This window comes from Rhinichthys klamathensis, unplaced genomic scaffold (genome assembly GCF_029890125.1).
Source record: "Rhinichthys klamathensis goyatoka isolate OS25496 unplaced genomic scaffold, OSU_Roscu_1.1 h1tg000056l_1, whole genome shotgun sequence".
NCBI lineage: Eukaryota > Metazoa > Chordata > Actinopteri > Cypriniformes > Leuciscidae > Rhinichthys > Rhinichthys klamathensis.
The window spans coordinates 1840361-1854406 of NW_026606601.1; the positions used below are offsets into that span (position 1 = coordinate 1840361).

The following is a 14046-nucleotide window of genomic DNA, read 5'->3' on the forward strand; positions in this document are numbered from 1 at the left end:
GTTTCAGTACTGAAAACATTGAGTATTTTAACTGCAAAAATTTGGCTTCTGAGCTCAGAAACCCAAAAATGCATGACGTTTCGCATTTACACATCAACGGTACCTTTGATTAGGGTTGCACAATGAATAAAAATGAATTTCAATAAATGCTGCTCCACACAAACGTATCTCTGCATGTGCTTTGAGTTTGGGTCTGAGTGAGAACTGAATAAGACAAAAAATAAGATTTTACAAACAAATCTCAGAGAACGGTTGACTAGGTACCAATGTTTTATTAGACCAAAGGTTCATTTTGCGCCGGAGTTCTCCTTTAAGGGCTTTCTGAAATTAAAATAGCCATACATATTTGTATTGTAATTTTACAGTTGTGTTGTAAAATGAAATGATTAATAATATTTTTCCTGGATTACTTATAATTTATCATTATTATTATTGTATGGCACATTTTTGGGCTAAATTGTGCTGACCTACAAACAAGCACAGCAAACCTAGAGCTTTTTTTAGTCGGTTTTATCACAATTTTGAGTTTTATTTATTTTTTACTAAATTCATAAGGAGGATGGAGAACAGGCATAGGAAAACACAGCCTGTTTAATTCTAAGAGCCAAAAAAAAGAGTAGATATAAAATGACTCTTTTGGGTTTGATTAACTTTTTAATAATTTTTTATTAAAGTTTTTGTCTTGAAGGTGAAGTAAGGGAAACACTGTTGATATTTGAAAGCGACATCCAAACAAACACACCCCTATCTGAATGAAACACCCTCTCCCTTCCTTGCTCCGCCCCCAAAATAATAAAAACGCTGTGCAACAGAGGCAACGGCTAGCTGGCGCATCAGACAGCTCGTGCAAATATGGATGAATTCATCAACAGCAAATCTTGGTTCTGTGAAACAGCAAAACAAAAAAAAACAATGCTACTCACATATATCGAGTAGAAACAAAGCAACCTGAGAGGCTCTCTGATGTCTCTCCAGCGCCTGAAAGCTTTTCTAATATTAACGCGAGTCCTAGCTCTTGCCTGATCATAACCCTTCTTTTTCCAATAATATTTCCTCTTTGGTAATATCTCAGCCATCTCTCTTTCTACAGTCTTTCTGTAAATGCCCCTCTTGCTTACTCTCGCTTCTCCCCCATCATGCGTGGATACGCCCCTGCTGCTGATTGGCTTAAAGAGTGTTTTGTGGTCAGTGCATTGGTCCAATCCACTTTGTTTTTCTCCAATTTACACAACCAGTGCTATGTACAAACACTTATGTTTCAGCACACACAGAACAGAAATCTATCAAATGAATACAAAACTGTTTGTTTGGTTGATTTTAATTTCCAACAGCGTTTCTCAGAAATCACTGAACCTTTAATGAATCACAGTGACTTGATGAGGGTGCCTGTTTTGGCCTTCAACATTGTAGATGTCTTGTTTGCAGAATCTCACTTGTTGTTTCTCCCCAGGGAGGGACGAGCGGCTCTCATCACCTCCTTCTGTGTGTTTAAGTTCATGGCTCTGTACAGTATTATTCAGTGCCTCAGTGTCGCCCTTCTCTACTCCGTAAGTTCCCCTGTCATGATTTCAACCACAACAATTGACTGATCTGTAGTTAATATACATCTTTGACTGCATCCGAAATCGCATACTTCCCTACTATATAGTAGGCGGAAAAACAGTATGTGACCAAAGAAGTGTGTCCGAATTCACAGTACTCATAAAAGAGTAGGCAAATGTACCCGGATGACCTACTACTTCCGGCGAGATTCTAAAGTGTGCATATGATGGGCTCTTCACTATCCCATGAGGCCACGGGAGAGGATTTATGAATGGCAGTGAAGCGACGCAACTGATGCTGGTAGGTCACGTGACAGTGACAACATGGCGATTGTAGTACGTCCAGATTACAGTCATACTATATAGAACATACTTTTTTAGAGGTTGTGAAGTAATTACTTGTTCAAAATAAGTACCTACTCAAGAGAGTATGCGATTTCGGACGCAGCCTTTTACTTGGTTTTCTGTGCTTGAAGACAGATTGTGAGTAACCAAAGATCATTAGTTCTCGCTGAGATTGCTTATACAACCCTGATCCGTTAATAATGCGTTTCAGATTGGGAGTAACCTGGGCGACTTCCAGTTTCTCTTCATCGACATAGCCATCATTCTTCTTATTGTCTTCACCAGTGAGTGTCATCTGCAATGTCTTTCTTGTTCAGCTCAAATTTATCTTAGCATTGCCTGTTGTATTAGCCTGTTCTATCTTTTTAGTTTTTATGAATTATGCAGTAAAGCAAACTAGTCTTTGTAATACGGATTAGTGGATTCTGATCATCTGGTTTGAACCTTTTAGCCTCCACAATGCATTTCTCATTCCGTTTAACTCACCAAATGTGAAATTATAGAGGTACACAGAATATTAAATGAGGAAATAATATAGGACTGTTCTGTATAGTATCCATTGTGATTACATTGCATCAAATAAATAATAGAGTAATTAGCCAATTTGGATTTTATGTTGTCAGTAAGCATTTAGAAGAGTTTGAGCTCATGGTGCATTATTAATTAATTGTAAGCAGTGGTGGATGAAGTACACAAATCAAGTACTTGAGTAAAAGTACAGATACCCTAATAAAATAGTACTGCAGTAAAAGTAGTTGAGTAAAACTACAAAAGTAGATTTTTTATGTGCTCAAGTATTTATTCTAGTCATTATCAGCAATAATAAGAAAGGGTTACATTTTATTTTCAGGTGTCAGTACTTAAAATGTAAATTACACTGTAACACAGAGTAATAATAATGAACTACATGTCATGTACTTATGGTGCGTTCACATGCTATGGTAATTATGGTAAATACCAAAAGCCGACATGGAAAATGCACATGAACACCCCCTCATGTGGTATTTTCCACTGGGCAACTCGTAGAATATTTTGATGCACGAGTTGCCGAGATGAGATTACCTTTGACCTTTTCAAAATGGCGGAGAGCAACGCAAGAGTTGTGAATGGTAAAAATATGTACTATTCATGATCTAGAAAATATACAGCATATATTATTTACGTTTGAGTTTTGATAAATCATTTTCTTGCTGTAGCAGATGACTTAGCAATCTAAAATAGTTTTAGCTAAATAACAGGTCTGGATCTCCATCTTTTTACCACATTACGACAACAAAAGCACTTGAACGCAACACACTGGTAAATACCAGTTCACAAGTGGAAAATATCATATTTTCCATAGCACGTGAACGCACCATTACTATAGGGTTAGTTCCATGTAATTAAGTACAATTTGTAGTAATTACTACAGTAGCTACATGTAACGTGTAACAAAGACACTTTACCTAAGAAAGTTTAGTGCAGACATTTAATATATATTGTTCTGCAAATAAACATTTTATTTTATTACTAAAACGTACACATTGTTTTTTGTTATACTAATACATATTTACAGCTGACAGTCATGACGTAAATATGATTTTCATCTACAATAATCAATACAAAGATTTGGCATTGAGTAACTTACTTTTCATGGAATTCAAGCTATTACATTATCCCAATTCATTTTGTCCCGATTATTGAATCAGTGAGCCGTTTGACTCAAGAACAGCCGCAATCGAATCCGTCCGATTTGTGAACGAATCTTTCAGTGAAATTTGTAAAAATCATGAATCGAGTGGCGATTTCTTCTAAATAAACAAGAAACGATATGTTTTTATGAAATGTAGTGGAGTAAAAAAGTATGATATTATGCTTTGGAATCAAATGGTAGAAGTTTCCTAACAAAACAAATACTCAAGTACAGATTCTTGAAAAATGTACTTAAGTACAGTAACTAAGTAAAGCTACTTAATAACTGTCCATCACTGATTGTAAGTACATTATTGATTCTTTTTGCTGTAATTTCTCTCTTTTTCGCTTTCCCCACCCACTCTTAGTGAGTTTGAACTCCGCATGGAAGGAGCTCGTCGCCCGAAGACCTCCCTCTGGTCTCGTCTCAGTTCCTCTCCTCTTCTCAGTTCTGACCCAGATTCTCATTTGCCTGGGTTTCCAGATCATGGGCTTTCTCTTGATCCGAAAATTCAACTGGTACTCCAAGCCAGAGTGAGTATGCTGCACTGCCTCCAATGCGGAACAACTGATGTGTTTGTGCCCTAACCTTATAGTTGCATTAAAAACAATCTAATAATCTGACTGCTCCCCAATTTCATTGTTTTGTTCTGTAATTTACAGTTTCTACAACTGCTCTGCTCCTCATCACATGGATAACTCCTCCAAGACCAAAGAAGAAAATATCAAGAATGATGTGAATACCACACTCTTCTTCGTCTCCTCGTTTCAGTACCTCATTGTTGCCGTTGTTTTCTCCAAAGGAAAACCTTTCCGCCAGCCCAGCTACAAGAACTGTAAGGATGAACCTTTTTCAACTTAATGCATTCACAGTGCAGTGTAACAGACAAATCATAAGGCAGAAATGTTTTGAAATAATAATTGTCTTGATAGCATTTATGTTTTTATATTATTTTTCTCCCCATTTTATGCATATATTATTTGAAAGAAGTTTGAGAACATTTTGAAAATTTCCAAATGACTTAAATGTCTAAAATAAATAGAACAAAAAAAAATGAACAAGTGGTATCATTGTAATATTGAATTTGTATTGATTTGACAGAGGGAAGGCAAATCTAGTTCTCAGCTACTGTTCATTGACTGTGTTTCTGGTTGTCTGTTTTGTTTCTTTTAGGGCCGTTTGTTCTTTCTACTTTAATTCTCATCATTTTCCTGTTTTTCATCATGTTTGTCCCAATCTCTGGAATCTATCAATTTTTGGAGGTATAGTTGTTTCTTAATTGATTCCTTTAGATAATATATGTCCTGTTGTTTGTTCAATTATTTCAATACCTTTCACAATTCAATTATTTATTAATCATTTTAATATATTTTAAAATGTGATTTATTAAAGCGTTATTCATTACTCCAGTCTTCAGTGTCACATGATCCTTCAGAAATCCTTCTAATATGCTGATTACCTGCTCAGGAAACATTTCTTATTATTATCAATGTTGAAGACAGTTGTGCTGCTTCATATTTTTCTGAAAACCATGCATTTATTTAAAAATAGAAATATTTTGTAAGTAACATTATAAATGTCTTTAATGTTACATTGGATCAATTCAATACCCCTTTCCTGAATAAAAGTACTGTATTCATTTCTTTCAAAATACTTTTTTACTGATCTTACTGCATGTTTTAAGAAGTTCTCTTCATTGTCTCCATTCTCCTCAGCTCGTGTGTGTTCCTTTAAGCTGGCGTGTGGTTATGGTGCTTATCGTGCTGGGCAACACCTTAGTGAGTGTGTTCATCGAGGTAAGTGGGAACATCAGACTCTTACATCTCCCACATTATTTGTTGTGGATATTTACATATGAAAAGAAATTGTATTTCAATGTAATTCTGTTGCTAGTTCATATACAGTATTTAGGGAAGATAGAGTTGACCCTTCAGCCAGGGTCAATAACACACTGCTCTTGTTGTAACCCAATTAAAACCCTCAATTGTACTTGATGGCATATACACTGCTACAAAAAAAGACAAAAATAGGGTTGGGAATCAAAACCTGGTTCTTCAGAACTGGTTCCATTTTTATATAACATGGAAAAAAATCATTTAGTTAATGTACTATATATGCATGTAAACACAAGTTCTTATATATATATACACTGCCCGGCCAAAAGAAAAAGAAGTTGCTGTTTGAATTTAAATAGCCAAATGCTTTAGAGTCTATGATTGAATCATTATTGCAGTGATTATTATGTTTCTAGCATGTTATATGTTTGGAAACAGTTCTTCTAACCTTAATTGATGGTTGTTCAAGAAATGAAAAGCTACACACTCCATGTAGGAAGACGCATCATAGCCATATTCCAGGATGACAATGTCAAGTGTCATCAGGCTCCCTTTACTTTAAATAACATCACAACATTTATTTCCGTCAAGAGTTGCATACATTTTTGGTCAAGATCTTGTATTGACAATGCAAGAGTCAAACACTCTGTAAAGTCTCCTCCAGCACATCACAAAGACTTTCAATAAATGTATGGTCTGGACTCAGAAGTGCCAATTCATGTGTGAAAATGATTCTTCATGCTCCTCCCAACCATTCTTTCACAATTTGAGCCTGATGAGTCTTGACATTGTCATCCTGGAATATGGCCATGGTGTTTCTTTCTACACGGTTGTTTAAGAAATGAAAAGCTACACACTCCATCAATTAGGATTAGAAGAACTGATTCCAAACATATAACATGCTAGAAACATAATAATCAATGCAATAATGATCCAATCATAGACTCTTAAGCATTTTCCCATTTAAATCCAAACAGTGACTTTTTGGGGGGCAGGGAAGTATTTAATTTTTTCTATAGTCACAACAAATTACTCTTTAAAAACATCAGTTCTTTTCAGTGAATATTGAGCCAAAAGAGCTTCTAACTCATTCGTCTAAAATAGCTTGATCATGGAAGTATTTGGGACAATTTGCAATTAATTTGATTCATAAGAATTTCAAGTAATTAAATAAATTACAAAAAATATAATTGCTCTAAAATATATATTTATATGATAAATATGTTATAACGGTATTAGGATCAGTAATTTGGTGCTTCCTGAAAAGCACTAAAAGAATCATTAATGAATTGAAGGAGCGATTCCCATCCCTACACAAAAGTCAATTTCATCTGCTCTGCTGAGGCTGATTCACATGATAAGGAAACAGAAGTTATATTTTGAGCTATACAGCCAGCCAGGCCATGAATTGTACAGCGTGTCTGATTCCATCAGCAGCTCCTGCCTCTGAATCCCAAAGAAAAGGTCAAATTACTATCGTCCTCTTTGGGCAAACTCCTCACGCTTAGTAAAGAAATGCCAGCAATCATCGTAGTGGCATATAGCGGCTGTTTGCTTCGCCTCTAGATCCCGCCGTCTTCCCGGTGCGGACTACAGGTCACGCTCCTCCTCAGCCATTCTCTCTCGCCTGTCAATCATAGAACACTAGACTCCAGCAGCCAATCAGTGGGACGCGATTCTGTGATCTCGTTGGATGTTCATTGCCAATAAACTGATTATTTTTAGAACAGAATAAAATAATTCTCTTGCATCCCTCTATTTCTCTTTAACACACAATCCAAAAAATTCAAGAAGAAATGTATTTAGTTTTGCTCTTGACAAGGAAAAAGCAAAAACAATTGATGACCATAAATCTTTTGCTAGCCATGTGATCCGTAGCTCTCTTCATTCTTTCCGCCCTACTGCGATACTCTTTAGACCGTCGTGCTTGACGTCATCTTATGGAAGCATGTGTTCAGCAGAGACAAGCAGGGAAGCTATGGCGTCTCCCCTGCAGGCCCGACACCACAGGTTGGGAAAAAATCTGACACTTCTGTTCACCGTTGCCTTTTCACTTCCTGGTGTCCACTCCGCCCTATTTCCCACTCTCGCTCTTTTCCCGCTCTCCCCTCCCTCTCTCTCTCTCTTTCCCTCTCACTCAACCTCTCTCTTTCTCTCTTTCCCTCTCACGCAACACCCTGTTTTAACGTTTGGCCTTGCATGCGCCGACATGATTTTTTCTGAACGCTCTCTAGCGCCCCCTGTGGGGACTCTTGTTTTGTCATGCTCCGGGGGCTTACGATTACCCCTCCTCCCCCTTCCCCCATTTTCCTCTAATGCTCCTTCTGTAGTGGCAATTACTGCATACGTGTGTAAGCTATGCGTCTTTTTCAACCGTGTTTGGAATGACGGTGCAGGTATGTGCCAAACAGAGCAATATTTAACGTCTAACATAATGAATTGCAAAACTTGCACTAAACTTCTGATATTGTGTTTTGTGTGTTTATAAAGCATCTGGTTTGGTTAAAGGAATATTCTGGGTTGTTTGCAACTTAATGTCTGTGGAAAGCATTTTTGAAGTTGGGGCAGTTTTTTCTACTTCTGGTTTTGCTTAACTAATTTGCAGTGCCATCTTAACTAGTCCTTGATGAAAAAACAACCAGGTTTACTTTTTTTAGACTACACTACTGTTCAAAAGTTTGGGGTGAGTAAGATGTTTTTTAGTTTTTAAAGAAATCAATACTTTTCAGCAAGGATTCTTTAAATTGCTTTAAATGTTACAAAATATATGTCAAAACAAATACTGTTCTTTTGAACATTCTATTCATCAAAGGATCCTGAAAAGAAAATGCATCACCGTTCCCACTAAAATATTAAGCAGAACAGCTGTTTTCAACATTGGTAATAATAATAAGAAATGTTTCTTGAGCAGCAAATCCGCATATTAGAATGAAGGATCATGTGACATTTGAAAACTGGAGTAATGGAATAAATTCAGCCTTGTCACAGCAGGAATACATTACATTTTGAAAAATATTATAAATGAAAACAGTTATTTTAAATTGTAATTTTATTTCACAATATTGCTGTTTTTACTGTATTTTTTTATTTTAAAGGGGTCATATAATGCCATTTTTGTACAAGCTAATATGATTCTTTAGAGTCTAAATTAAAACTTTGTAATATACTTTAATTAAAAATTCTCATTAGTATTGTAAGAAAACACTTATTTTACCTGGTCAAAAACAGCTCTGTTTTCAGCACGCCGTTTCAGTGCATATGACTTTAAATGATAATGAGCTTTGCTCACCCCGCCTGGCCGCCTCTCTGTTCTGTGTGTACACTGTTTGTAACACAATAACCATAACGCGTTGTTCATTATGGACGTGGGATTATGAATTATATTGAGAACATCGTACATAGAAAACTATGGAGGGATTATTGGGTCAGATTGAAAACTAAAAGTCTTAAACGAAAACCAAAAGTCTAAGTTTGAAACTAAAAGTCTAAGTCGAAAACTAAAAGTCTAAGTCAAAAATGAATTTGGTATTTAGGATTGGGCATTTGGTATTTAGGATTGGGCATTTGGTCATTTAGCCATTTAGGATTTAGGATTGGGCATTTAATCATTTAGCCATTTAGGATTGGGCATTTGAGGATTGAGGAGTGTATGCAAATAAGGAGGCGTGGCCCAAATACTGGAGGCTGGGTTTGAAATGGCTGGTGCAGATGCACCTTATGGACAGCAGAGGGAGCTCCAGTCAGTCCAGTGCTAAGGAGCACACTGTAATGAAACCAAACAGAGCGAGTGAGCAGGTCTGGAGCGAGGACTGTACTTTATAATGTGATAACTTCAACTTAATGACAGCGTTGTATAGGGGTACTGGAACGGTACATGTATTCCTATTGAACAGAAACGGTAGCCTACGGGCGTCACGGTTCGGTGCACGAATTTACACGGAGAATACACGGTATAAAAATAAATAAAACTCTAAATAGCGATACATTTCGCTCTACTCGCGTTTGGTGTGAACGCAGCATAATAAACAGGCTGCGATATCAAGATTGCAATGCTGGAGTGTGTGTGTGCGCGCGAGAGAGAGCGGGGGAGGCGTGGGCGCGAACGAACTAGGTGTGTGTGTGTGTGTGTGTGTGTGTGTGTGTGTGTGTGTGTGTGTGTGAGTGAGAGAGAGAGAGAGTGTGTGTGTGTGTGTGTGTGTGATTTTGGTTGGGTGACAGTTGTAGGTTACAGTTTGACAAGATTTTAGAGTGTGACAAAAGCACAATGTTGTATTTTATTGCGAGTGTACACAAATATACACACTTTGCAGTTTGAACTTTGCAGCACACACTCCAACATTGCAACCTTGACGTCGCAGCCTGTTTATTATGCTGCGTTCACACCAAACGCGAGTAGAGCGAAATGTATCGCTATTTAGAGTTTTATTTTTTTTTATACCGTTTATTCTCCGTGTAAATTCGTGCACCGAACCGTGACGCCCGTAGGCTACCGGTTCGGTTCAATAGGAATACATGTACCGTTCCAGTACCCCTATACAACGCTGTCATTAAGTTGAAGTTATCACATTATAAAGTACAGTCCTCGCTCCAGACCTGCTCACTCGCTCTGTTTGGTTTCATTACAGTGTGCTCCTTAGCACTGGAGCTCCCTCTGCTGTCCATAAGGTGCATCTGCACCAGCCATTTCAAACCCAGCCTCCAGTATTTGGGCCACGCCTCCTTATTTGCATACACTCCTCAATCCTCAATCCTCAAATGCCCAATCCTAAATGGCTAAATGATTAAATGCCCAATCCTAAATCCTAAATGGCTAAATGACCAAATGCCCAATCCTAAATACGAAATGCCCTATCCTAAATACCAAATGCCCAATCCTAAATACCAAATGCCCAATCCTAAATACCAAATGCCCAATCCTAAATACCAAATGCCCTATCCTAAATACCAAATGCCCAATCCTAAATACCAAATGCCCAATCCTAAATACCAAATGCCCAATCCTAAATACCAAATGCCCAATCCTAAATACCAAATTCATTTTTGACTTAGACTTTTAGTTTTCGACTTAGACTTTTAGTTTCAAACTTAGACTTTTGGTTTTCGTTTAAGACTTTTAGTTTTAGACTTTTAGTTTTCAATCTGACCCAATAATCCCTCCATAGAAAACATGCCGTAATGTACCCTGAGTGTAAACCTTGGACGCATTCATTGTGAAGCGTGCATCTAGCGATTTGCAAAGATTAATATAAATATTAAAGGTTAATAAAACGTTACACTCACTTCAGTTATTTTGGAGGTTCAGCAGGAACACGAATAGTTGGTACCGGTCCAGGAGCAGCTTCTTAGCAAACCAGCTTTATACTGACCCTCCTCGTTTATAAGCAGTCTAGTGTGTGAAATGATTTGCGCAAATATGAAAGCATTGACGTTGCTCGTGGGGAATATTCCCTTCGAAAACAAACTCAGCCACTGCGTCTTCAGCGGTTCAGATTTAGGAACATTAAAATGACTGCTGTGTTCGTTATTACACCCAAGAACAGAACACCAGAATCGCTTAGACGCCATTCTGCTCATAGACAGTGCTCCAGCATATCAACAATGACCGCGCCGATCCGCGCGGACTATGATTGACAGCTCCCTCACGAGCGAGGGCGGGCCTGTGTTGAAACCCGGCTGTCATTCAACAATCGTGGGAGGGGCGTGCGAGCTTGTGACGTCACACGGTCGAACGGCTTGATTTGAGGCAGGGGAAAACATATAAGGAGATTAAAACAAAACCACTGGATGGATTTTTATCATTTTATGATGGTTGTGTACAGGCACTGCCAACACACATTTCAGTACAATCAACTTGTAAAAGTGCATGTACCATTATATGACCCCTTTAAATCCAGTCTTGGTGAGCATAAGAGACTTGTACTTGAATCGTACAATCCCAAACTTTAGAACGGTAGTGTAGTGAGTTTTGGCAGAGTATTCGGGCTGTAAAGGCACAGCGCTCTTCTAAATGCGGGGGGTGGAGAGCAGCAGCTCATTTGCATTCAAAGATACATGCATGAAAACAGCATGTTTTTGCTTCCACTCAAAAATTGGTATTTACAACATGTTATAATAAATGATCTGGGGGGTATTTTGAGCTGAAACTTCAGACTCATTCTGGGGACACCTGAGACTTCCATTACGTCTTGTAAAAAGGGGCATAATAGGTCCTGTTTAAAGTGTAAATAACTCTGAATATTCCTTTAAATGAATGCTCTGGGTTCAGAACGAGTCTGTGGCCTGCTGTCGATGATCACAGACAAATAATTTATTGTTGCATCATCCTTTTAAATTGGGACTATTTTTGTTGGTGGATGAACTTCAAGTTACCAATTTGTATGGTGTACTCATGCAGACATGGAGTAGTATTTTAGTATTACATACTTTTTAGTTGCTTAATTTAAGTTTTAAACTTTTTTTAGTTTGTTTTTCATTAAAAAAAATGTTCAGCTTCATTTCAGTTACTGAAAACAGTTCTTTTTAAAAATAGTTTTGGTTAAGAATAATAACACTGATACTGAGAAATTGACCAGGTTGACTTTTTTTTTTTAGCTTGTCAATAAATTATAATAATATTTAATAAAAGATTGCAAATAACCTGGAATATTCTTTTAAAGGAGTGTCCCGGGTTTAAAAGGAAGCTCTATTGACAGTATCTGTGGCCTGCCTTCAATTTAAAAAAAAAAATAATAATTTTGAGCCCTTAGATTATTAAAACAAGCTAATATTGTCTACAGTAAGTCCATGAAGCAGCCCTTCAGAAGGGTTTTGAAGATGAAATGCTATACACTCATATTTTTGTTAAAGCACTTATTTTAATGCTTCTACACCAAAATATGTCAATGGTGGATGAACTGTAGTTTAGTTTATGCTTCACTAATATGATTCCTGTGAGTGGATTTTTCTCTGTGCGCATATTGTATAAAATTAGCGGGCTCAGAAAAGTTATATATCTTCACACACATTAGGTTAGTGAGTGTTTTTTTTCTTACTGGTTCCATTTAACACTATAATGAGTAAGTCGTTTAAAACTGAACCTTTATCACAGTGCAGTGTCCTTTCCCATATACTTTGTACTTAATACTTTGTATTTTGCATTGAAAGCACATTACATTGATGACAAGTCAAAGTTATTTTCTGTGGTAACTGAAAGCATGCCATGGATTTGAACCCGGAACATTCTTTTTAATACCATTTGAGCTCAGCTAAAGCAAAAAAAAACTATATTTCATTGAAATTTTGCTATTAATTTGGATAAGAATAAAAATTCATTACTCTTGCATGTGCTCAGAGGCATGACATACTCTACAGACAGACCAAAGGCTCTGACATTGTTTCTGCAGATGAATATGAATATCTCATTTCATTTTGTTGTAGTTTACAGCGATTCCATTACAGGTTTGAATTCTGTCTTTTGAAGAAAAGGATAAAAAAACCGACTTCTTATCTTCACCTTCCCCTGTGTTCCTCTCTGGCCGATGTGTGTGTATGTGTGGCTATAGGAAGGAATGGAGCTGTATGGAACTAAATGCCTCTCCTGGCTGTGCTGCCGACGGAGAAAAGTGCCCAAGGCTCGGTACATGCACCTGGCCCAAGAGCTGAGCGTGGATCCCGACTGGCCTCCCAAACCTAAGAGCACCACTGAAGCCAAACCCGGCCCTCATCCGGACGACTGCTCCTACCAGATCGAGGCTGTTTCCTAGCATTTCCACCCGCTCACACTCCGTATTGCACATCCGAACCACCAGGGAGTTCCCTAAACACTGTCAAATTTAACGATTTTGTTCAAACAGATACGAAAAAAGACACCAAAAACAAAACCCTGCAACGGAGAGTTTTTAATAACACTTCGAAGATATTTCGAGGTTCTGTTCTCCCATTATAGTTTTCTTTTTTTTGCTGCACAAGATGATTTTTTTTTTTAATGGGCGGGGTTCACAGGCTGGGAACTGTGTAAGCCCCGCCCACTCATGCGTGCTGTTTGTCAGCACCTCACCGATATCCCCTTAAGACATGTAGACCGCAAAGTCATTGAACTCATTACCAAATGTGTCTCTTTAGATCACCACCTCCATGATTTCAGACACCATGGTCCTGGTGGCTCTCCTACAGATATCCAGTGCTCTTCACTGGATTTCAAGCATCGTCCTGTTACTGTAGTCTGTAGTGCATCATCTCTACAGGCTCTGCGGCAGGGGCTGCATGCTAACGCTTTGGAAACCGTCGCTGCATGCGGAACAAACCAAACTCTAGTGGCTCACAGAATCCAAGATCCAGCTTCGTTTTCAGCCAGCTCGTTTTAAAAATATATATATATCGACGTAGATATATAATTATACTTGATCTTTACTTTTCATATCTCTTCCCATGGAAGAATCGAGGTGGGATTCACTTGTGGAAGGCCAAATTTGTAAAAGTTTGTGTTTTGTTCACTTTTCCTGGCGCAGCATTTGCGATTTGGTTTTGATTCGATCCATCCTGAAACTTTTTACCGGTTTTGTTTAAAACGGTCTCTGAATTTCAAGTCCTGAAAGGGAAGGGGCTTAGATGTACATCGAGAAATATAGGGCACATTAGGAAAAAGTACAAATGATAGTTTTAAACTGGAGTCCTT

The 14046-nt window shown here is 37.8% G+C and overlaps 1 protein-coding gene across 3 annotated transcripts in view; it reads left to right on the top strand.

The window, feature by feature from the left end:
- atp13a3 (ATPase 13A3) overlaps positions 1-14046 on the top strand; it is a 48649-nt gene extending 34603 nt beyond the window's left edge. The window contains exons 27-34 of one of the 3 annotated variants that reach the window (XM_056248630.1): positions 1451-1547; positions 2098-2170; positions 3926-4091; positions 4221-4393; positions 4732-4820; positions 5274-5354; positions 7311-7403; positions 12935-14046. In XM_056248630.1, coding sequence (XP_056104605.1) covers positions 1451-1547; positions 2098-2170; positions 3926-4091; positions 4221-4393; positions 4732-4820; positions 5274-5354; positions 7311-7403; positions 12935-13135 — 973 coding nt within the window. In that variant the 3' untranslated portion in view covers positions 13136-14046. Of the gene's footprint in view, positions 1-1450; positions 1548-2097; positions 2171-3925; positions 4092-4220; positions 4394-4731; positions 4821-5273; positions 5355-6830; positions 7232-7310; positions 7404-12934 lie in introns of those variants that run through there. The other 2 variants (XM_056248631.1, XM_056248632.1) reach the window with 2 other exon arrangements.